The 26,394-nt window shown below is 39.0% G+C and overlaps 1 protein-coding gene across 21 annotated transcripts in view; it reads right to left on the reverse strand.

Annotated features, from left to right (window-relative positions):
• LOC138616130 (neurexin-1a) overlaps window positions 1-21,955 on the reverse strand; it is a 245,559-nt gene extending 223,604 nt beyond the window's left edge. For 6 of the 21 annotated variants that reach the window (XM_069690204.1, XM_069690205.1, XM_069690214.1 and 3 more), the window contains exons 1-5: window positions 21,775-21,954; window positions 18,941-20,297; window positions 3,687-3,704; window positions 1,905-1,934; window positions 659-706 (exon numbers count right to left, since the gene is read on the reverse strand). In XM_069690204.1, coding sequence (XP_069546305.1) covers window positions 659-706; window positions 1,905-1,934; window positions 3,687-3,704; window positions 18,941-19,652 — 808 coding nt within the window. In that variant the 5' untranslated portion in view covers window positions 19,653-20,297; window positions 21,775-21,954. Of the gene's footprint in view, window positions 1-658; window positions 707-1,904; window positions 1,935-3,686; window positions 3,705-18,940; window positions 20,298-21,774 lie in introns of all 21 variants that reach the window. The other 15 variants (XM_069690220.1, XM_069690219.1, XM_069690226.1 and 12 more) reach the window with 7 other exon arrangements.
• Window positions 21,956-26,394: the final 4,439 nt, after the last annotated feature.

Consider the following 26,394-nt stretch of genomic DNA (forward strand, 5'->3'; position numbering starts at 1 on the left):
GTTTTAAGGTTGATGTAAGTGAAGTAGTGGTTGTGGTTAGTGCTATAGTAAGTCTGCAGGAATTTAATTTAAGTCAGCGTAATGTCCTTTGAAGTGATGGAAACACGACTGTGTGTGTGTGTGTGTGTGTGTGTGTGTGTGTGTGTGTGTGTGTGTGTGTGTGTGTGTGTGTGTGTGAAGGATATTCATGTAGCAGAAACTGCAGCTTTAAACTTCTAGCAGCAGAATATCTGATGTTACAAAAATACATCAGCATAAATATAAATCTTCACAGTGCACATCCAAAGGTCAGTTTGAGGACTTACCTGTTCAGATGATGCTTCACAAGTACATGATAAGAGATAAGCATTTAACACAACACAATAGTTTCTATCTGCCAAAAAGAAGTACTTATTTATAACTAGAAACTAGAAATGACACAAGAAATCTCAAAGCAAGAGCAAGCAAAATCAAGGAAAAATAAATCTCAGAATGCAGATGGAGGCTTGAATGTCAGTGTTCACTGTTACTTTTCAAATTACAGTATTATTGATTGTTTTTCTCTAGTTAGTACAACACACACATTGACATTCAAATGTATCACACCACTGTAAGCTAACGAGGACTGATTACATTTAGCTTTACTTCAGTAACCAACTGGAAAGAATGAAAGTTTTACCTGGAATGCTCAGCAGGGACCTTAGAGACCAAAGTTCCCCTCTCTGCCCTGAGGAGGAGAGTCAAATGGGAAAGATCAGAAGTCCACTTACCCCACAGGGAGAAGAGGTGAGGATCACAGCCAGGATGGGAGGCCCACAACACCATGATCAAGCCTCACCCGCAACCCCAAAACCCATGAGTTGAACAAAAAGAGTGTAGTTACCCCTGGGTGGTGGTGGTGTACTGGAACTAGGACAGCAACTATTGTGTTCATGTGCCCATGTGAGTCTCATTTATGATTCCCATGCATCAAGCAGAAAAGAACAGGTGACACAGCTTACTTAGACGTGTGAATGCAAAGCGAAAGCAGCACCTACCTTGGAAAACGTTCATTTATAGTCGAAAAGCAATTTTTTTGAATATGCCAATGACTTTATATACCTCATTCAGCATGAGTATATAATACCACAAACCCTGCTGCCGTAGTTTAATGAATTCAGAGAATTTAAAGGGTAGTACCTTTACTTTTACCTATAAGATTTGATGAAATGTTCCATGAAGAAAGCAGATTCCAGACAGAAAGGGAGAACAAAAGGAGAGGAGACACAAATAAGTGTCATGGTCAAGTTGGAGAAAGGACAGAGGACGGGAGACAGAGGCTTGATGGCTACAAATATGTGCAAATGTGAGAGAGGAAATGTGTGGCTGCATTGGGAATAGCAAAAGAACAGGACGTCACATCCCTGCTCTGGCGCACGATAAGGATATGCAGCAGCACACAAATGGAAAGATAAAGATAGAGTGGACAGACCGTCTGTGCAGACACTCGCAACAAGCATTACAGAAGCGAGGACAGATGAGGATTATCTTAAAAATTCATCTAGCTATTTTCCACCACCATGCATTACATCCAAATAATGTTAATGCAAGTGTCCCTTTCTTTGAGCTGCATCGCCATTAAACAAAAGAAAGTACAGTAAATGTGAATAATTAAACAGAGAGAAAATATGTCGAGAAATTACACAGGTAGCAGAGCGGGAAGTAAGAAGCCAAATGAGCTTGAAAAAGGGGTCATATGAGAAAAAAAAAAAAAAAGAACGAATGTAAAAATCAACCAGGTCATTTTAAATAAGTGAATTGACAGCCCATATCTGAAGCTTCAAGCCAGAGCGTTGCACGGGAGTTCGAGGCACACACATTTTTGAACACAATGGGAGCAGGAGGGACAATGGAGGAGTGATGAGAGAAAGGAACAGAGCTCATACCTTGGTCGCCCATCATCAGGTGTGCCAGACCTTAAAGGAAAACGAGAGCACAGTCAGCAGAGAACAAGGGATCATGGGAAGCTGTGCGACACCAACACGCAGGCATCTCTTTCGCAGCAGATGTCTGCGTTACTCGAGGAGCGGGATAAGGGAAAAGTGGGACGGAGAGGAAGAGGAGGATGCACAGACAGGGTCAGCAAGATGAGCATTTAGTCAACCAAAGGAGGTTGCAATGCATCATCAGCCACTTACTCGACATCATTCAGAAATCTAAATTCAGGTTGCCCTTTTATCATCCCACCTACCACACTTAAAGAGCGGTCCTGTACACAAATACAGACTGTTTCCCGTCCACAGAATATTTGAGTCATACTTGCATCATACAGAAAAGAAGGAGGTGATTGCATATGATTTAGTCACGTTGCCATTTTAACAGTTAAATGTGTTACAGTCATTTTAAACATGAACAGCCCTGCTATGATTCGTAGTTTGTTTTGGCACCTACATTTTTAATGTTGCCAGTTAACTCCAGCACTTTGAACATCTCAAAGCTGAAAACGCTGGTATCTGTTTGGTATCATTAAATCTGCCTGCTAGCTAGCTACCGGGCCAATGAAAGTAATTTGTTAAGGAGAACCTTTGCCAGCCATAAAGTGGTGAATTTCAGTGCTTTCTATAAAACATTGTCATTGTTGTTTCAAAATATGGATAGAAGTCTCTTTGGAATTCTAAGACAAGCAAAGTGACCAATCTTGTAAATAAAAAGGAGCTGGTGTTGTGTGAAAAGTCCATGTAGAGGAAGATTAAGGTCTCTGACACTTTTTAATATACTTACCAACAACACATTGCTCACATTCAACCAAACACAAAATACACACACTTTCCAAAGTGGGAAAACCAGTCTAACTGTGGCCAGCTTATAATAGAGATGACTATTAACAAACAGTAAGATTAGCAAAGGTTTGCATTTAGTGTACCCAGATGTTCATTTTCCAATTCTTAATATTGATTTCAGAAACATGATGGTATTCTTGTGTTTTGTATTCCCTCTGATTTCAGCAACAATCATTGTATTTCCCAGCTAATCCTTTCAAGAGGAGTTTCACTAAAAGGAGCTCACTTTGATCTTTTAAAGTCTCAGATGATATTTTTCTGTCTGACTTATCTGGTTAAACCGGTGTTAATAGCCAATCCTGCAGTCAGTTCTGCCTCTCAGGAACAAAAACAGTGCTTAATTGTATTGAGGCAATTAGCAGTGAATTAGTGTGGTATGTATTAAGTATTTACAATTAACCAGTGGTTACTTTAGAAAAAACAGCAACACTCTGAGTCTATTCAAAGTACTACAGAGTATAGAGTTAGAAAAGCTAAATCCAACCCTGTTCTTCAAAACTACATTCAAATGTACTTTAATTATAAGCACAACGTTATCTCAATGAAGTGATGTGTGCAATGTTTTCACATAATGTGAACATGCATGAAAATATCACCTTGTTTTTTACCCATTTCAATGCGACACACCAATTTAAATATCAGAGAAGCTTTTAATATGTGAATGCTCAAAAAGTTGTTTTCATAAACATTATTTATATGTCCAGTTCAAATAAATAAATGAAAATAAAACCAATGAAAATCGGATTAATGAGACTTACCACTCCACTTATATCGAACCCAATACTGTTATAAAATATTCACTCACATTTATTTGAGAAGTCTCAGCCATGACAATGTGCAGGCATATAATATTTAGCAGGAATTGTAACCGATGATTAAAATACCCACCTTCACTATAGTTGTCTTCTGGAAGCACAGACAGGCAAAGAGAAAGAGAGGAAGATATTCATTAAGCAGCATGCAGACTAGTACTGGCCGTTGCATGTCGTCAGCATGCAAGGCATTAAACATCACATGCAAGTGACCTATTGTAACCTCTGCAGAGGGAACGCTGATTTATGCACAGGCCTTTTATTTTGGTTGTTCCCCCTTGCTGGGTCGCACACTGACCTGGACTACAGGACAGAGTTGTAACTGACTGAGCCCTTCTGAATATTTTATATAACCTGGAATAATTAAATTCTTTGTTAGTGGCAGATAGAACTGGCACCACAGTGAAACGATTTAAGAAACAGTCTTGATCATGAGGCGTGAGATAGTGAGGGGATAAAAAGCACAACATGTTGAGGCTCCAGGCTGGTTCATCATGTTCTGTTTGGCTCATTAAATCTTTTATTCATTGGACTCTTTTTGTTATTATTTTTTAACATTACGGACTGTAACTTTTGGTATCAACCACTGTTTACTTCAACAGACTCAATGGAATCTATGCCCAGTGTGTTTATCTTAAATGAAAAGCAGCTCCATGTGATGAAACCCACTGCAAGAGAAAATAAGATAACTAAATAGAGCTGGATAAAGCAATGCCGCTAAGGTTTCTGAGCAGGCGGTGTGGGTCTTGTGTTTCTGGAAATCTATTCAGGTGATTTGGTCACAGAACTGAAGGCAAAGACCAGTGAGTACGTATTGGCAATGCAAAAAGGAGATTGCCTCCCAAATGAAATTGCCCTGACATTAATTTTGGCAATCAAAAGGGAGTTTTGTGGAAGTGAGGAAGCTGCCACGTAAAATATGTCACTAATAAAGGAGGAGGATTACATATTGGTAAAGGAAAAGCAAACAGGTGAGGTAGACATCATGCCACCAGTGGGGAAAGAAATTGTTTTGACGGAATGATGTGCCTGGAAGCATGCCAAAGTACTCAAATGAAAGTGTGTGTGAGGGCCCATACACTGCCTATAAGAAGAAAACATAGTCAGTCAGCAGTTCTGTTCGCCATTGAGTGCTTACTGTTCTAGAATCTTAGATCTAAAAATTCAAATCACAACAGCAGATATGCACATAATGACATGAAATATAAAACAGAAAGCAAAAAATAATTCAATGAGATTATATTATATTGACTTAACAATGAAGCGAAATCATGAAAAATACTTGCATGCAATGTCCAATTAATATCTAAACAAACAGAAATGGTCCTGTAATCAATCCAGTTACTATAATCATGCGACCAGACGGGCACAGAAGCCCGGTTTCCTCCACAAAATAAACTCCTACCTCTTTAAAATGGTTTCTTGCCCAGATTTAAGCGATTATTTCGACCCAAAACTTACCATCACCACTGGTTCCCCTTCCAAATCAGACACCATTCACAAAATCAATCACTTTGTGAACAAATTATCAGACAACTTAAACAGTTTACTCTTACGGTTAACATGACCACACCAATTTAGTAGAATTTAGTGAGATCTGATTCCGAACATTTCCTAAAGGTGGTTTCTTAGAGTGAAATATTGTTGATTACATGTTACAAATAACAGCAGCGTCTCATTTATCCAAACCCTTCAGGACTGAAACATGTACACAAACACATGTGCACGTGAATCATGTACATCTAGGTTTGACTGGTGGAATTTAGATTGATTGAAAGGTGTTCTCCTGTGGATCAATTTTATTTTCCAATTTAAAAAAGGAACAGGACATTTAGATAAATGAGATTATATTGTAGGAGAATATACACACATGCACTTTGTTCACAAAAGGTCTGCTGGATGATGAGAAGCACGCTGCTGGAAAAGCATTCTCACAAGGCAAGCATGAAGCTGGCAGTTGCAAAGTGACCACATGAGAAAAGTGAAAGAAACATTTGCTGATGTTAAGACCCCAAAGACTGAAGATGACTGAAACAGTTTGCTACCATAACTAATTAACTGAGTTCACTGAGGTGTGCAGTAACTGTATCCTTCATTGCACTGCATTTAAATTCAGTGAGTGACCTGTTCAGGAGTAAAAATTTTAAAGTTGGTTTAAGATTGTGTATAAGGCTATTATGCAATTAACACTGCATTATAGTGATTACCTTCCTGTAATCATTGGTGATCACAATCTGATTTAGAGGAACAAGTATTCATTATTTGTATTGTTTTAAGTACAGCTTGAGAGGTCTTAGTATACTTAAATTAAATCTGATCAGATTACATTATCCTCATGTAATTTTAAAGCCCAACAGAGGAGAAAGGGACATAAACATGAACAACAAGCACGTAATTGTGATACATTAAAACAGAGTATAGCTTCTGCCTGAATTTGATTTGATGAAGGATTACACTACGACCATTTATACAAATTGTGTCCAGCGGTGTAAGCAAATCTCATGAATCCCAATTGAAGCAATCTTCAGCTGCCACATTTAATGAGGTTTCATTCTGCAGTGTTCAGAAGAAAAGAAGCTTTCCTTTAACAGCAGTATCACCTGACAGGAACCATTTAAAAAAAGCTCCCTATCACTCACACACACACACACACACACACACACACACACACACACACACACACACACACACACACACACACACACACACACACACACACACACACACACACACACACACACACACACACACACACTTTCTTTCACAAATGTACCCAGCTGGTTACATTCTAATCCATGGACGTAAATCCATTTAATCCCCTTGACAAAGTGATCCCAGTGCTATTGTGCTGGTAACACTACACCAAAATGCACTCAGCTGTCTATCAGACGATCTGCATATCTGATGCCGTTGATCATGCACATGGTGTACGTCTCATGAAAAATAATTACATTACAAATCAAGCTGATGCCTCACTGAGTCAAACATCTGGTGTGCAACAACCAAATAAAAAACACATTTAAATTTGCCTCCCGCAGACATAATTCTGACACTTCAAAACCATCTTGACCGTCTGACTGTGAGCTCAGGACTGTGACAGCTGATCAAAGCTGGAGTGACAGACCACAGAAAGAAAAAACTAGCAGCACTCAGTCCACTGTTACGCACGGCACAAGCTGCTATCAGCCAGCTAGACGAAATGTCATTAAGACACACGTCTGTCCTGCAGCATGTCTGAAAGCAACTGGCGGAAGAGACGTGGCCAAAGTGAGTGGAGGGGAGGGGAGTCTGGGTGACACTACATTTCACGTAAAGGAATATTTGTAACATTCAGTAGACACAACACTCAGCAGTAGTTCATTTTTCAATGCCATTTGACAATTTTAGGAGCTCCCATCTGCCTGAATCAACTTTTGTCGTCTGCTATTAATGCCATCAGCGCTGCAGTGCTTTGGGTTTGCTGGAATAATATCTGCATCTATTATTGCTTCGTTTCAGATGGATTTGAAGCATAAAGCTTAACAAGCTCTCCATGTTTGTGAATAAACATAAGGGTAACACACTCATGATGACATGATTTCTGCCTGTTTCTGCTTGATTATAGTGATTTATAGAGTCTTCTGAATGGAAAGTCTTTGACGTTTACTATCAAAAAGTGCAAATTAATTTAAAAGGACATTTAGCCAAATTTACAGAATACATGAAGATTTGTGCTTTCAAATTATGTATATCCGACAAGGTTGGAGTGAGGATTCAATTGCGTGACTTCGAATCTATGAGCTAACAACCTCAACCCACCCCCAAGACCTTTATTTAAGCTGCTGCTTTTTAACATGACCCAAAACAGAAAAATACATAAACCTGCTTTTTCAATAAATTACATTGGTAACAATTATTTCTGCAGACTATTCATATTATATCTAGCAGCTCTTAAATGAAATCATTTTCTCTCATAAAATGCTATGTATTAAAAAAATTTAAATCTGAAAGTCAGATATTATCGTTGCTTTTTGACCCTGCAGACTTCTGCTTCCATATTTCATGCAGTCATTATTTATGGACCGTTGTTCTGTTTCACATCATTATACTTATTTGCTTGACTGGTCACGTAGGAAGCGACAGAGTAACTTAAATAAGGGTAGGTTGTAAAATACGTCAAATGTAATATCAGTGTAATTTGATGAAGTAATATGCTCAATAATGTTCAATACTATAAATTATTAAGGAACCAACACTTCATGAGGAAAGCAGTCCAATTCCACTTTAAATAGCCGCGAACAGAAGTAGTTTATCATGCCAGTGTTGCTTTGAAAAAGTAGGTCAGCTGCAAAGTTTCATTGTGGAAAACCTGAAGCTCAAAATCTCATTGCTACAAATTCTGTGTGAATATTTGGACATCCCTTTAACAATGCTGAGGAAGACTTTGCAGGTTGACAGTTTCAAATGAGAGATGAGCGCTTGAAAATATTTAAAGGACCCTACAATGTGACATCAGACTGTTCAATGTAAGAGAAGATGGAAAACGGTACATCCAGGGGACTCACTGCTGTTTAGGAGTTTTCAGTTGTGATGGACAATGACCACAAATGAAGGCAGGCGTCTGCTCACTGTCGACTATCTTACTGAGAGACGACCAGACGAGGATCTTTCTCTTTATCTTCAGACAAGCCTGAGATCCTGCAGCTCCCATATACGCAACCCAATTGTGTCTCTAAACCCCACAACCCCACCCTCATGTCCCCTTTTTTTCAAACCGCTCGTGTCCACTACAGGCTTTCTATTAAACATTTAACAACGTTTCAAGTCCAAGCAGCGATGACACAGATGATGTCATATGGGTTATTTTTTCCGACATTGTTAAGCTCCCTCCAAAGCCCCAGAGGACGTGATATAACTGTTTTTACAGGCTGAGCAAACTGAACTGGTAAATTTGGTTGAATGCCTAAGTGCATTTTCTACATAACACTTTCTAAAATAACTCATTGTTATTAATCAGACTATACTAATACCATCATCATGATTCGCATCCAATAACAAAGAGCAACGGGAAGCACTGAATCCGTCACCAGCCCATTGCGCAGTCATTGAAAGGAAAAATAGAAGCAGGAAAACCCTTGTCACAGAGGCGTTTTAACGGAAAAAGTAGAAGCCTTGCAACAAAGGTCAGAACCACCAGTGGATCGATTTGTTGTTAAATTACAATTTCGACCAAATCAAGAGTAATGAGTAAAAGTGAGGACTTATCTCTTAGGATCACCGCCCAAACCTAATGCCTTTTTTCTGCCAGAGAAGTGCTAGTGGCATTACACAGTTCACCATCTCCCCCATTATCCTCCTCAAGCAACAGTGGGAGCGGAGAGAAAGATTGACCGGCCACTCCGATGGAAACTGATAGTTCCCACAGCAGCGGATATTTGTACACTTGCTAATTTTGACTCTCGCTGGCCGAGTCGGTCAACGGTGCCAAATGTAGGCTTTCAGAGCAATACGCTCGTCCAATCAGCCTCTTGTGGAATCACCCGACTGACACCAGGTTCATCAAAACGGGGCAGCGTCCAATAACCCTGGAGATGTACATTCCTGCAGAGTAAAAACTAACATACAGAGACGTCATCATGACACCACAACAAGTTGGCTAGCTTAGCTGCTGATGCCTAAAATAATACTGGTGGTTACAACCCTGTTTGAAGGCCTCAAACGACCTGCAGGATAACAAAGATTTCTCCCTTTTTACTTTAGACTGAGCCAGGCTAGTTGTCTGTGCTAAACTAAGCTACGTAGCTGCTGGCTGTTACCGTTGCTGTAATGGACAGATATGAGAGTGATAACAATGTTCTTATCGAACTCTCTGACAGATAGTGAATTAAGAGGATTTCGTAACTATTTTTTTTTTTTTTTAAATCTAAGCAGTAAAATTGTGATGACATATGTCATTTTCTTATGGAAAAATGATGCACATATGCACATTTGATTAACAATAAATATACTCAAACAGTGTGAGTGTTTATGATTTAATCTCATGATACAGCTACTCTCAGGTCCTCAGGACAGATGGTGTGTGGACGATATAGTCCAATCCAGATATTTCCAAAGAGGCAGACCAAACAGAGAGGATTGTGGGAGCAGATGTGCTGAAGACCTCTCCATTCTTTTACATCTTGTGGGTTGGAATGATCCACAGGATAATCAGAGCAGCTTATACCGAAGTTCTAATAACCTTAATCCCTGGATTGACGATATCCAGGATAGTATTACAGATGTGGAGTCAATCTTTTTTGTGATGTGGGTGCATTGGGCCTGACGGAGGAATTAAGAAATCAATCTAAACTGCAAGTTTGTAAGTATGGGCTCAACATATTCGTCATCTATTGTGACAGAGCTCACAGCTTCATGTTGAAGCAGTGTACGCCAGTGTTCACAAAGCACCTTTTTCTGCAAAATGTGCACAGCAGTTGCTTAAGGAAACTTAACAGCTACCACTGTTGACGTGTGACAAATCCTTATCTGAAGAGTGGCTCTTGAGCTGAAGTCAAAAAATACATTAATAAAGCACACAGAGCATTAAATACAGCTAAGCCCTAAGTACTGTTAACAGTAAGCTACATCCTCTTCTATTATAAGTGGCAAAAAAGACAGACTGTAAGAAAAAGTCCCAAGTGAAACTGCAACCAATAATCTATATTGGCTGAAACCTCTTCTCATTGAATTCCCAATCTATATAAAGGGTAAAGATTTTGTCATGTTTTCTTTCTCATATACATTATATAAAGATTAGGTCGACATTCTTGTTACAAATAACCTAGACTCAGAAGTGTAGAAGTCAGATTTATTTTGGGCAATCTTTACTCACAAACTCACGAAAGATGTTCCTGAGAACGCTCTATCATTAGCATGACAGCTTTCAAATGATGGCAGTGCACTTTCGACTTGTTTTTAGTATTTCAGCCGACTCGTGACTGACGCCACCCAACCGGCAGCATCAAAAGTAACTTCAGTTCAAAGTGAAAATATCATCCACAGCCTGGAATTTAAAGAGTTCTGCATCGATATATATTTTTATTTTTTTCTGTATTTGTGTGAGGGAGATCAAACCATCCAGATTGCAGAGGAAACACCCTGCAATTATGCAAATTAAAATATTATTTTACACAAAACACTGGTGTTGGAATGAGTGCGTCTTCTCCGACTCGTTTTAATGCCAAAATTCTGCCAGGTCTCATACATGACATATTCATGGCAATGGTTTAAATTTAACAGCATTCAATACATGAATTATGTGTCTCATGATATACTGTAAGCTCCATATGCCAGTTTAGCATGCTCCAATAGGAAACATACTGTATAGCTCAGTTTAATGCGTGTGTGTGTGTGTGTGTGTGTGTGTGTGTGTGTGTGTGTGTGTGTGTGTGTGTGTGTGTGTGTGTGTGTGTGTGTGTGTGTGTGTGTGTGTGTGTGTGTGTGTGTGTGTGTGTGTGTGTGAGTGTGAGACATGGATGTGTTTATTTGTGCTGTGGGACGAATCCCGTTAAAGGCGGAGTTTGGTGTCAAAGAATTTCACAAACACCCTTTGACAGTCAGGAGCAAATGTATTTAAACAAGGCAAAAATCCTCTGGGAAAATCCCTCTAATCTTTTGATCCCAATATCTGTCTTTGGACTCAGAGACAGCAGTATACTCTTAATCTGCTTTTGTCTGAGTGAAGCTGCGGGAGGCCCCTCGACAGACTGACACTTTCAGAGATACAGTATGGTCACATGGCTTCCACTCATACAATGACAGACAGGCCTGAAAAGGAGCAATCTTTCAAGTTAAGAACGCATCTTCCTTTCCACTCAAAGCAGTTCAATTCATATACGTGAACCTGAGGAAAGCTACTGACTGCTTTAATCAAATATTCTGACGGAGCTGTACATATATATCAACTGAAAATTACAGTATTGCTTTTCAAATGTCAAACACAAGCTTCTTATTGAATGCATTAAATGTATTGTGCACTTTTGCATGCTTTTTAAGTTTTAAGCTGATTATTTATGCTACTTCGACTCATCATAAATTCTCCTACGCAACTGTCTGCACACATATGTGCATGAGTCACTGTTCTTGTATATTCAAAGTTCATACAAATTCCCAAACTTGATTGATTTAAAATCACCATATATATAAATATAAAATTTGGTTTGTTTCAAGGATGGTATTACTTTAATATAGTAGTAATACCATCCTTGGAACAAACCAAATTTTATCAGTGCCCGAAGCAGCAAAGGGATCAGAATAATATTAGTCACAATATATTTCCTGCACCTGCAATCTTTGGGTCTCCCTGATTCATCTTTTGAAGTTGTTATATGGACACTTTTTCACCAGATTCAGGTCAGTCTTGCAGCCATCGAATATAACCGTACCCACTTTTCCACTCTATTGTTGCTTTCAGTGTGTCAAGTTTTCCTAGGGGATAGAGCTTGGCTCAAAATGTGTAGTGCTGACTTGGGGCACAAAGCCAGAGTGGAAACCAAACAGAAATTTCACTTTGAATGGATTGGTTTATTCATGCAGAAACAAATAATGCAGTGTTCAGAAGCTGCCCTGCACAGCTGCTGTGATACTTGAAGCCTCAGAGGCCCTGCAATAGTCAGGATAGCCAAATTGTTAGCCCAAAATATTGTTTAGCACCAGGAAGCTGTCTGTATTTCAGACCCAGTAACAGACCCATAAAGAATTCTCACTCATCTCCTAAATCCCCATTCAGCATCTCAGCTCATTGTTGGAGTTTTATGGTTCACAAATGTCCTGTTTTGTTTCACTGTCACTGCAGAGAGATTACCTGGTGAACACAGCTGATTTGACTGCTAAAGAGCTTTCCCTCAAGACAAACAGAAAAAAGGGGATGAGAATTGTACTGCTATTCATTGAACACAACTCTAAATGAACCCGAACGCTGCTTGGTGTCTGCTGAATGAGTCAACTCTCTGCTAACAACTACACCATATTGACTTATTATTCACCAGTTCAATCAGGCTAAGCAAAGTAGTAAAAACAGTAATTACATGAGGACTGTAGCAACAGTACCAAACTGTTCCAAGCACTAATTCAACCCGCTCAATTCAAAACTTGTTCTACAAGAGCTTATACCAAGTGATGTTAAAGCAGGAGATAGATAATGTAAAACACAACCTCCAATGTGGTCAAGGGGTGACAGTCATCACATTTAAATCTTCACCTGCAGGATATCTTACTCAACAATCCAATCGCCATGATTCAAAATAATGTGTGTAAGTCAAGGAACCAGTTTCATGACAAACATTAATGGGACAAGTGATACACAAAGTTTTTACAATGTAGGATCACGTGACATTCAAGCAGCAGCCTGATTCAACCAAGCAATAATAGTAAATCTAATAAACACTAGTAACCTTGAGCTGTTTTTCAGTTTGTATACAAAACTGTGACAGAGTAAGATTAGGTTCAAATCTATCTGTTAGAAGATATTTAAGAAAGGTTCCTCAGTTTGTTAATTATAAAATACTAATAATCAAAAGTCAAATTCATTGTGGAAAAACATCCATGGATATTGAGGCATGATAAAAAAAAAAAAAAACTTGTTGTGCATGAGCCCATGTGAACAGTGTGTCTCCTGCATGCAGTTAGCTGCAGTACATTCCCCCCTTAATAACGCAGCGAGGCACAAATCTGTTGTGACGCTGTTGTTTCAGTGAATTAACATTTTCACAGCTGATGATGACTCAAATGTGAAAATTGGCATGACATAATTTCACTTACTGTAGGCTACAGTCATTTTTGGTACTGTGTCATCATGTCTTAGCAGCTTACTAAAGGTGCTTAAGTTATGTGACATTACTTTGAGGGATGTTTAATTAAATCTTCACAAGGACCTAGAAGATACGCTATCAGCTAAAATCCTAAAATTAAAGTGCAAACCAATCACAGTTATTTACTGTATTCACACAAAGTCGGTTATCCTTTGAATTACGTACAGTAATACACAAAATGATAAATAAATTGTAGCGCAATCTTGGTTGGGGTTTGCCCTACTTTTTTTTCCTTTCCTTTTTTTTTTTCTACCTGGGGTGCTTTATGGTTGGCTAATGTATGATGAAATAAACAACATCGTTCCATTTTAGCAGGATAAAATATGGAGCTGTGCAATGCATCTATGTTATTTCTTTAATGAGAAACAAAAGGACAGATTCCAGGAACTTACTGACCATCGAACAGTGCATTTAAATAATTGTTTTGACCGATCACAGGGATTTGTGTGCGTGTGTGCGTGTGTATGTGTGATGTGTGCGTGTGAGAGGTCATGTAATGTGCAAGCTTTTGGTTGGACAGGGGAGAGTTGACAGGTTTGGTGGTAAATCCTCTAATCCCTCATCTGATCAAAGTGAGACAACAGCTTTTAAATTATTTAATGGAAGGATCAATTTTAAACTTCAATGTACTTTAGAGTTGAATCAATGGATGGACATTGTAGGTGAACACGCAGAAGGTGAGAGGACACGTCTATATTACTTTGGCTCTGGAGGTGTTACGATTTCATTAGGCTTTTACTCTTAAATACTTGATGTTGACTGTGGTAAGACAATTTATTTGAGGTGTCCTGGCTACAACAATTTCATCAGTATTCTGTTTTAAATTGAAGGTCGATATAATTGTGCACGGATGTTTTGTGCTACTCTTTTTTTGTTGCTTACTTCCTCAGCAAAGCTCGGGATTGCAAGAAGGCAACAAAGCAAGCACCTGCATTACCTTAGGGTGTAAAACAACCTCTGTACCTGCTAGAATCATTTGTCAAAGTTACGGTTTGGTGGATTCTTTCATTCAGTTGTAACGACGATGAGTTCATTCAGTTTCAGTATGGATGGCAGCGGTGGGAGTTTAATCTAAAGGGCTACCAGTCTTTCATCACTGGAGTTAGTATTACCATGTTTTTTGAGGTCTGGTGACAGATCCAAAGTTGCTTAAAAACATGGCTAACAGAAAAAATATAGATCGATATCAATTTCAGCAGGGAATAACAATGGTTTGGATAAATTAATTAAATGTTAAGATATGTAATGTTTAAGGCAAAACAATTCCCCATTTTTGCTATTTAAGACTTGGAAGGCAAAAGAAACAGGTTTGGTGTTTTTCCTTTGTTGTTCTGTCTTTTTTGTTGTTGTTTTTAACAGACCCACAGGCAGAATAATGTTATACACCAAGGCCAAACATTCCCATTTTTGCATTAGAACAGGTCTCTAGTCAGTCTTTATTAATCTAATCGTATTTTAGTAAATTCAGGAGGCCCCTGTGTTTTCCATCTGTTCTGTGCAACTCAAATTTTGCAGTCTGACTTTGTCTAGAGAGATTTAAAGCTGCATAAAACTATATTTATATAATAACAGTGCATCAAATGACTATGCATACTCTGAAAATAGTTGCTTATAGAGACAAATCTAAAGATATATAAACCATCTATTCAGTTGTCCTCACGTCTGTGGGACTTTTAGCATCTTTTAGCGTGTTGTTTTGATTTTGAAGAGCACAACTTTGTGTTCATTTCAACAGCAGCGGGCAACTGTTTTTAGCATGAAAGCTATGATGAGCCCACTGTACCTACTGGGCAACAAACAGCAAACAAAGTTAGCAACTAACTGGACACTGTGAATTATTTTGCAGCCAAGGAGCAAAATTTTTTGTGCGGCAAGGGAAACAGATCAAATTAATCATTAATTGTGGTTTATGTCTGATGATGAGTAGTCAGTGTTCACGTTCAACAAAAACAACTTTCTACAAAAAATGTTTACTAATTAGGTTGTATGTTGTGTTTAAACATTCACCTGACTGTGACTGGATCTCTGCGTGGATATTTCATTACAGCAGCAGACACCTCGACAGGTAGATTTCTTATTTCCTTTTCTTGCTTCTGTGTTGTAACCTTGAGGATCTAATGACTTAAGTACAGTCAGCTGTAGTTGTACTTATATATATATATATGTGTGTGTGTGTGTGTGTGTGATATACTGTGTATAATAAGTGAGCAGTGAGTATAAACCTTCAGAATGAGTCTAAGATGATGCTCTCTTCGTTACCGGCCATCTTGAGAATTGAAAATGAGCTTCCCTTTTCAGGACAACCCCTAAAATTGGAAAAAGTGACTCCTTTATCACTGTCACTGCAGCAAGGTTAAAATTAGAACGAGCAGATCTCTAAGATATGGACACGCATATCGGACTAGGTTCACCCCATCAAACTTCAGATTCAACGCCCCTACGTGTGTGTGTGTGTGTGTGTGTGTGTGTGTGTGTGTGTGTGTGTGTGTGTGTGTGTGTGTGTGTGTGTGTGTGTGTGTGTGTGTGTGTGTGTGTGTGTGTGTGTGTGTGTGTTTAGACACAGCATAATTTCTAAAGATTTTTTTATTTAACATACAGTATCTTTAATCTTATCACTATAATGGCTCTGGTCACCATTTCCGTGGTCATTACATGGACCTCTTTACACGATGTCTGCTCATCCAGCACAAAACAATATATTTTACGTCACCCATCTTCACACTGCAATAAAATAACCAATTAGTTGTTTCATGGGTATAAAACTATTAACATCAGTCGCCACCCTCGTGTGAAAATTATAATCTTCCTCTACTGATTTCTTGACTAATGACACATATACACACACACACACACACACACACACACACACACACACACACACACACACACACACACACACACACACACACACACACACACACACACACACACACACACACACACACACACACACACACAGAGAGAGAGAGAGAGAGACAGAGAGAGAGACCAAAGGAATATTTGGATATACAATATAACAGCACAAACCAGAGTTTTCAAGGCATCATTTAATCCAGAGGTGTTCCTAAACATAACCTTGAACACGGGAATATTTTAAATGAACTTGATGAATCAGGTTAAAGCTTTATCTAAAGTGTTTATACTGTAATAGTATCAGGGGGGTTGATAATTTGTACATGTATATTCATTTAAACCTCTATTTTTTTTTTTTTTAATTTAGTGATTTGTATTTACACTTATTCTGAAATTTTACATTTAATGTATATCTTTCAGAGTGTCAGGTTTGTCTTGTATGATGCAACCTTATATTTGCATGGGACTATAATCAAACTAATCTCATTATAACATTAAAGTTGAACTTAGATATAGTAAGAAGGCAGAACACTAAGTCCTACTTTATGATTTATCTTGGTGAATGTTGGTAAAAAAAAAACCATGGATAATATTATGTTGTTAAGATGTTAACAACAATAATAAGTCATTGCTTTTACATTTTATACAAGAGGATCACCGCTCTCCTAGGACAGACCTTTCATCACGGTGAATATCCTGAAAAAAATGTCACAAGATTACTAAGTATCAAAGAAGACAGAGTCTTCTCATACAATGATTTCATGTTTAGATTTGTACTCCTTTATACTGGAACAACGACTTCCTTCTCTCCAATTTAGAGAATAAAATAAAAAGCGAAGGCTGCTCTTGTGAATTCTCAGAAACTCTTGTTGACTCTAATGTCAAGAGAGTAATTAATAAATGTAATAAGTGTTTTATTTATTGAACGCAAATGCAAAATGCCATAGACAGATGCTTCCATGTGGGGAGATTTGTTCGATAGTTGTTGCTGAATTAACTTTAAACACAAAAATCCCTCCAATGTGCTGAAATGTCATTAACAATAATACCTCAAATTTTAAACAGTAGGTTCCTACAATAATAGTGAAAGACTTGTGATTATAGACTGTAGAGAGTCTGCTCTACAGAGAACAATAAGACCATTTAAGTGACATGTCCAAGTGTAGTTACTGCCACAGTTAATTTTTTATCTGGATTTACTCATGCCGCTTTGATGTAGTGTGGCAATCCGGCCTGCTATTTCTCACTACTGTGGAGTAGTTTAAATAAACAAATGCTTAAAGCCGCCCAACGCTGAGAGCCTGTTAGTGACCTACAGCAACAATCACTCATTTTGTCACAGTGCATGAGGTTGGTAAAAGACCCTACACTCCTTCCTGTTGTATAAGCACCATCAACAAAACCTGAATAGAGCTGAAAATAAAACATAGTTTAAACAGAACAATGCCGTATGTAGAGGACATTTTAATTAGTGGTGCTGCATATTTGCCACAATAACAAATGGCCATTAGATAGGAATATCTTATGCTACAATAGTAACCCATCTAGTGCTGGCATAATGAGCTTATTGTTTTAAAAGATTTCTGTGCTTGAATAAAAATACACGAATATTATGGAGTGAAATGTAAACTATATATGGCCAACAACAGCCTCAAAGACCATCAGCATTTTAATAAGCAGGGAAAATAAATTGAAACAAATAACCCGCATAACCTCACACCCCTCCCCCATCGCCCGACCAACAAACCCACTTCTCCCCACCACAGCAATACGCTGCCAACCTGTGGGAAGCACAGCGCTGAATACCCTGAATACTGATACATTCTCCTTACACGCAACACCAACTAAACCAGATCCTGATGTTATGACTGCAGTGTTAGGCCAGGATGAAGGGATGCTATTCTTACTACCTCAAAGATACTCGTGTTTTCTCTGTGTACTGAACTGCTCCTTCATAACACTGCTGATGTTTTCGCAGCTGGAAATTATTAAATCAATTAAGCACACAGTTATGGTAGAAGCCGAGACTAAGTCATGATATACTGTTGTGCTTTTTTTGTTGTTGATAGTTTTATTTTTTTTTTTTTTTTTTTTAAGGAAACGGTATGATAACAATAAATTATAATTCTGTGTGCTTGATAGCCATCTCAAAGTATCACTGTATTAATAAGGACGCTGTCATCGCTGGTGACTGATACAAAAACCTCACCCTGTTAATATTTGGCTTCTCTTCTGTTGCCAGCCACACTAATCCATTGGAGGATTTTACACTGTATGAAGCCAATGATATCACTCATGTTTACTCCATCTGACTCGTTGATGATTACTCCTACTCCATTTGAGGTAAGCCATTGGAGATGTTTCATAGGTCAACCAATCCCCACAGACCTATTTGAAAAGGATGGAAGGCACCTTAGGGGATGGAGAACACCTGCATGTTTTGCTAATGAGGCCTTGCAGGATGTTCGCTCTTTACAAACAACTGAGTTGCAGATCGATGGCACACATCGTAAGGCTAAGAAAAACATGTGGCTTTAGCCAAATAGAGGAAATGAATGCATTACTTTAAGACTTCATGTTAATTCAAAATGGCTACCAAAGACAAGTTGAATGTACTGAATGAATGGTTCAAACTGAATCCATGTCTTACCTTCACTGCAGTCCTTTCCTTGGAAGCCAGTGCGGGAGCAGTCACATGTTGGTTCGTTGTTAATTAAACTGCAGACTCCCCCATTTAAGCACATGTTGGCTGTACCGCAGAGGTCAGTTAAGACTCCGTCACTGTTGATCATTAAGGACTCCGTGTTGTTGACCTTTATGTCCGTTATCCATCCAGTGAAAGGCAGCTGATCCTTGACCGCAGCCGATGTCAGTCGCAACGCCACGGATCGTAATTCCGGTGGTATTCCACCAACAAACAATTGGCTGAAAACAGTCATATCCCGTCTTTTGGACTTCACCTCGACCCACTTTATCTCACTGTCCACCATCAGGGTTGTGTTCTTAAAGTTTCTTCTTATCGTGACCGTGTGCCACTGGCTGTCGTTGACCGCCGTGTCGGACACGACGGTGGCAGGCTCGGCACAGAAGATCGAGAAGCGGAGGCTGAGTTTACCGTTCATTATGAGAAGTTCTAAAAAGTCACAAAATCCCTCATCATCAAAGTAAACTAGCAGCCCATGAGAGCTCTTTGTTTTCATGTTGAAGCTCATTTCACTTTCACAACATGCATTCCACACTGGAAATCTAGCCCACTGTCCCTCAGCACCGGTGAATTCTAAACAAGTGCCTATTTCTACAAAGCAGCAAAAGAGCAGCCCAACCCATATGATATGGGCACCGTGTGGCTTTTGTAAAACCATTGTGTGATCAAAAATTCTGTAAATTTTTACAGAGGGACTGATGGGGTTGAATTTACTTATAAGATCCTTTGCTTAAGCAGAAACGTAAGTTGCTTTGACCGTGAGAGAGTAGACTGGCATGTAACTGACTGTCTACATGGATAAACAAGAGTGACCTGATGCATTGTAACTCAAAAGATTAAATGTTATAATGCATTTGCATATGAGGTGGCTTGGCCAACACTTGTTTCCTGGAGCAAACAGCATTACCTCACGCTGTCCAGGCCACTGGCCAAACCTCTCACTGTTCCCGCCAAAATAGTTTGAACTGTTTAAAGGTCCTCTCTGCCATGGCTATTTAGAGCAAAGTGACAGAGATTCAAATATCCACTGGGCACACTCGGTCTAATTTATGTAATTATGGAACAGTCCCTTCTGGTGCCAGTTAGTGTGTGCACGCTTTCACTTGAGTTGAAATGGCAGCTTTAATCTTCATGTTCATGCCAACATTCTTTGGCGGGTAACTGGAAGCCTTGCTCAGGGCTTTTCAACCCTGCGTCCTCTGTAGCAAAGAGGAAATAATGCCATATGGAGCCACGTTGGCTGATAAGCTCAGCAAAAGAAGCCGTCTGTCTGTCAAGGCAGTCCCCCCAGTCTCAAAGCTCTCTGCAACAAAAAAAAAGCAAATTTAATACAGCATCAGTGTTTTCACCGTATCCATTTCCAAATCCACTTTGGCCAAAGCCTTGATCAAAAGTCTAAATTAATGCTAAGATTAAAGCAGAAGCGCAGCCAGTTAGGCACTTATATCCAGAGAGGCCTTTGTTACAACAAACACAAGCCATGTCATTAGATTAAGATCACTAGGGCTTTCCAGGAAGCAAACAATCACTATCACTGAATCCACACTTTACTTGATCTCAGCGGCCGAGTGCTGTTTCAGTATCGCTTTAACATGCAGTCCTTCCACGGTGAAAAACAACGTGCACATAATCATGCAATGTAAGAAAAGAAACGATCAATGAATTGTTATTTTTGATCTCAAAAGAGCGCATCATTAATTACAACCAGAAACCTGAAAACATTTCAACTCAGCCGATTTATAAACGGTATTATTTTTTTAAGGACATTTACTTTTGCTTACAAACGCGTTACAACTTCTGCAACCGCATTATCAGCAGCATTCCGATATACAGTAGGGCTACATCACTGGCCTGCCCTCAGTTGATGAGAAAAAGTGCGTCATTTGATTCACAATGGTAGGTTTGTGTAAGACGAACCAGTCGGGCTGCCACTGGGTCTCAATCAGACCCCGAAATAAATATCCACTCCTCGGAATAACAGCTCCCTCACGATATGTCACTGGGACTACGTGAGACGGATACTGCTTTTCCTCTGAAGAAAACAAAAAAACACCTAAAATATAAAAACTCGCTTTCAAATCTACGCATTTAGTTTGCATTTCAAAGAAGGCAAAAAAAAAAAAAAATGTACCGCTACGCGGGGTGTATCGGGTTCACTTTGCAGTTTACACGGACTGAAACATCCTCTCAAAGAAACTGCAAACGAGATGAATAGCAGGAAGGCATTCAAATGATGCTTTTAACTAATCCTCACCAGAAATTTGCGTTACGCGCATTTTGCCAAAACGGCACAGCAGTCCTATTTTCGCCATCATCTCATCAATAATATGCCCCATACCTCAACATTTTATCCGGGATGACAGCTGTAAAGGACGCACTATGATTCGAGTGTTGTTTCATGCCCGTATCTGCGGTATTTTATCAGTCACTCACTACTATAAAATTCCTTGAATAAAACAAGATAAGACGTAATTTTTTTTTTTTTTTTTTACCTTTGCGAGTACACCTTTACTTCTACGGGACCCTAAATAGTTATCACAGGAGAAAGACGAGATGCGATTTCATACAAAGCACCGCAGACTGAGCTCCTGTAAAGCACCACTGTCCATATTTTCGGTCTGTTTGTGAGCCTCAAATCCTCTTTGGCGAGACCTTCACATCAAGATCTGCTTTCAAGTGAATCACAGCATCAGCCAGAGAGAGACAGAAAGAGAAAGGGAGATGGGTCCACTTTCACTCTAACTCCACTAACCTTACAGGCTCAGTGGTAAAATAATTACCTTAAATATTCTGTCCTCCGAGTGAGTCTCCCGATATGAAAACAAAAAAAAACACACAACTAAAGAGAACATGAAACCGCCGGATGGAGTTCAGTGCGGAGCGCGGGGCGAAAATCCAGTTATCTGAGGAAGAGAAGGTGCAATCTGGTTTCCCTGTTGAGCTCATCCAGCGACTGTCAGGAGCCACAGACAGAGCGTATCACGTGTCTCTCCGTGATGTCTACCGGGGAGGGGCTGAATGCAGTACCTTGGACAGCGCCTCTGCCTACATAAGCATCCATCCACGGGCATTTATGGCACAGGCAACTTTGGAGAGAGGGACTGGTAAAAACTGGTCCCATTGATTAAATGATCGCGCCAAAGAACGCCAGAGTCTGTCGTCTTCAAAGCAAAAAAGAAGAGCTTCTGTTCCCCTATGTGTACAATATAATGTTAAAATTCGATTCTGGTGAATTATTGCTGCAGAAAAAAACGCACTTGAACAAATTAAAAGAGCATTAAAAACAGCCAACAGTGAGTTCTCAGTTCAGTGAGATCCAGTTAATTGATGCCTCTTTGTCAAGTACTATGTTTTATAGTAAAGTTGATCATTTATCATGTTCTTTAGGATTAGTATAATGGGAATAACCATATCGGATATACAGTACATTCCGAGTAAACTAAGCATTTATCTTACCTTTCAAACTTAAAAATGTGTTGTTTTTTTTATATGTGTGTGTTGCTGGGACAACGTTTCCTTCTAATCGGTGTTTGCTTTCACAATGACAGCAGTTATATTAATTCAATAGTACTCGTATATAATAGCCCAATGAATGTCGAGTCGGCAACTGTAAATATTGACACCACTGAACTTCTAATTGCGTACATAAACGGTCCTTCAAGTAACTATTTCATGGTTGGACTCATTAATAGACTGAGACAAAAGGGATAGTCACTGGGAGACTGCTAGTAATCCATACAGCTCTGTGTGTAAAAGGTGGGAATGTGAGTGATTAAACGGAACAGTAGATCAGTGCATCAGCGAAGTGTCCTTGAACAGGGCACTTAGAGCTTGAAGAATGAAAGAGCTGCTCAGTGACAGGAAACACAAAGGTAAAAGGACCTCATATAGTGCTGGCATATGCTCTGTTTGGGCTGTAAAGGGAAGGTCGTTTTCTGGAGCATTATCTTCAAGTGACGCCTTATGAATCGGGGGAACAAACAAATGACTTGGACATTTTTTTATGTTGATTTCTGTGACTTTAACAAGCAGGTATGTTTTGATATCTTACAGTCACTATCAGAGTGTAATGTTTTTTTCTTGTAGTTCAAGCAACTGAAACTTTCTGAAATATATTTTACAACAACTTAAAGGCACTGACGCTGCTTATTCTACATTAGGGTAGTACAAAGAGCATACAGCAGGTGTTATTTTGGTAATGGGCCTGTCTGGGGTATTTGCCCTTGTCCATCTAATGAACATTGTGCTGACCACTAAATCTACAGCCCACCTTTTCCTCATGACCTTAAATAGTAGCACGCCTGGCTCATGCATTCTGCATTTTATTCCAGCTATCACTCAAACATCCACATTTGTCATTGGCTGCTATTAAAAAAACACACACATATTTCACACCATAAAATTATTTAAACATTGCACCTAATTTTGCGTAGGACAAATTAATTCACACTATGAGCTAAACATATATATTCAGCCACTTGACAGAAATTTCATGTGCACATTATAAATTAATCTAAGTTTTATCCAAACAAATCTAAGCATGCCTGATGCGTGTTTCATCCACACAAGTCAGGCGACGCACCACAATCTCGAGGCTCACGTCTGGTGCAATTGTGGTGCAATCAGTCTTTCAATTCAGCATCGAGAAGCTGTCTCGTGTGTTTCATGTGACCAGCAGCCTTGCACACAAAAAACACGAAAGGCAAGCGAGGTGAGCAGATTGCATTGTTGCCATGGCACGTTTCATCTGAAAATATCAAAACTATCTTTATCCATTTTAAGTATTTTGTTTTGTTTTGTTTTAAGGCAGTTTTTCTGTGTACCAAAGGAGTTGAAGTGAGTCACTTGAAACTTAGTAGTGAGATGTTTGGTTCAAAAAGTCAACATGCTGTACAATATATGCTCAACCTTGTACTCGTCTTCTTGCATATGCAGTGAGGAGTGTTACATTTCAGCACAAAATTCAGAAATAGTTTCTCATGATTTTATTCCTTTGGTCTAAAATACTAAAATATTAATGCTGTCATAAATCCTTAAAACTTAATTTGGCAATAATTATAGCTTGTTGGTTTTTGTTGTGCGCTGATTTTGCAGTTTCTAACATTAATAAACTTGGAAATTTTAAGTTACAGTAGTGTACACATGTAAAAGAAAATGTTATAAAACCCCAAAGTGGGTTCATATCACTACATTGGTGCCACTGTGCTTATTTTTTAGTAAACCTCCTCCCCGTCATATTCCATCAAGTTTAGGAGAAAACGAATACAACTCTGTCTTTTGGAAGGGTGAGATACTGCAGGACCCAACAAAACAAAACAAAGCATTTTTTAAATTTCTGAGGTTACAGCATCTCTTGTGTCACTATGATGACAGATTGAGGAGAAGAGAGAGATAGTGCATTCAAGATTAATGGAGTTCTAAGCTTTCTGGGTTCATTCCAGGATAAGATAAGGCAGCTTTTTGTTCACACATTAATAAACTCTCACTTTCCAAAGCAATCCACAAATTAATCCAACACTGAAAAAAAAAATCCAACACATTCATTTTTATAAAAAAAGTTTAATTGGTAACTGTTTTTAGTTGCAGACTAAGCTGTAATTTTTTTGTTGATCTTCCCATTCATCTCCTTCTCTCTGTTTTAATGTAACTGGGTCTCAGAAAAAAAAAAAAAGTTTTTGAAATGTAACATACTTCTCAGACTTGAAATTCAGATTTGAAAAATGCACTTAAATGCAGTTAAAATCAACATTTACTTTTTCAAAGTTACGCATAAGTTTGTGTACATTATGTTTTTAAGTGACATAATGTTTTTCCTGAGCCGAAGTAGCTTTGGTGCCTGAACTTAACCAAACTGACCATGCCACGACGTTAACTACGGTACACCTGTCGCGGGTACTGTCCAATAAAAATATATTCCTCCTTTTCCTTTGCAGGTACAGGCTCTATTCTACTCAACTCTATTCGTTTTGGGTACCAGATGTTTTTCTGGATTTTGTTTTCACTGCAGATAGCCAAGCAATGCTGCTTAAACCAAAACATAATCATCGCGATGCATACGCTCGCTTGAGTCGTTTTTTCAACATCCAAACAGAGGAAAGTCTGCACCGCCTCAATTGACGACAGAATGGTTTTGTGGGTTGCCATTAATTTAGTATTCTAGTGAATAAAAATAACTGTGCCCGGCCCGCTATGGTATCTTTGCTAGTTAACAATAGCAGGATGTGCCGTGACGTGCAGGCAGTGAAGCAGGGATTGTGACGATTCTCTCTCACCAATGAATAGTCTGCAGTGTTTTCACGACGCCATTTAGTATCAGTTTAACTTTCCTTGAACTTCGACAAAGGAGATACCAAAAGTAGTTCCAGCCACCAGGTGCTATTCACAATTTGTGCCCATTGGAATACCAAAAAAAGGCAAAAGTTGAGTTGAGGCAAGCTGGTACTAGTAGTGGAAAAGTGTCTGATAACAGCCTCCTGAACCTATCAGCAGGTTTAGAAAACCACTACAAGCCCATGTATTTGGACAGATGTGCGATGATAAAATCGTATTCGATAGCCTGATAAGAGTCAAATTGAGTGATTATTTAAACCTAGCTATTATAGGATGCTGCTCATATATGACTAAATCAGGTATGATATTTCTGAACTTTCCCAGTTTTCTAAACAATTGGCTCCTCTTCCATTTATTGTGCCGAGCTGCACAGTCCTGGTCCAGTCTCTGTGCGGAGTCATCAAATTGATATTGATCCTCTAATCTAACTCCAGGTGAGAAGCAAAATATATTTCCACAAATGACGGTGTGCACTATCATTTAGCGCTAAAAGAAGTGAAGTGGGACTTCATTTTTACACTGAACAATAATATACTAATAACACAACATCACTGAACCTGTTGGTGAGGTTGTAAAGGTCGCCCGTATAGACTGACATAGACTTGTAATAATATGACTATAGACAAACAATAAGTGTGTGTAAACCCTAAATGCATTGCATTGGATCAACTACATGCAGTTTAATATTAATAATAATCTCACTATTTGTTGACAGGCACATAACTGCCCTAGATCTTGGATCTCATGAGTGGAAGGTGTTTATCTGGCTGTCAAGATAAAAACATATTCCTCTGGGAAAGTGCAGAGTGTGTTAGGCAAAAAGTGATGTGAATGGACCTTGATATTATTGAACTGTTTCTTAGACCGGGCAGTGGACCCCTACAGGACCAGAGGGACATGGTAAGCAATATTTTCCCAAGTTAATTTATCTTGCCCCAGACTAATTTAAGAAACTGTGTATTTACTCATGGCAATTCTGAACTTCCTGCAGAGGACATTACTTTACTCCTGGGTGAAGGGTTTCTAGAAGATGAAGTACTCTCCTTTATGAAATGAACTACCACCACAGC

This window comes from Brachyistius frenatus, unplaced genomic scaffold (genome assembly GCF_029030835.1).
Source record: "Brachyistius frenatus isolate BFR_SWC_R1_liver_20210118 unplaced genomic scaffold, ASM2903083v1 Contig_8, whole genome shotgun sequence".
Lineage (NCBI taxonomy): Eukaryota > Metazoa > Chordata > Actinopteri > Embiotocidae > Brachyistius > Brachyistius frenatus.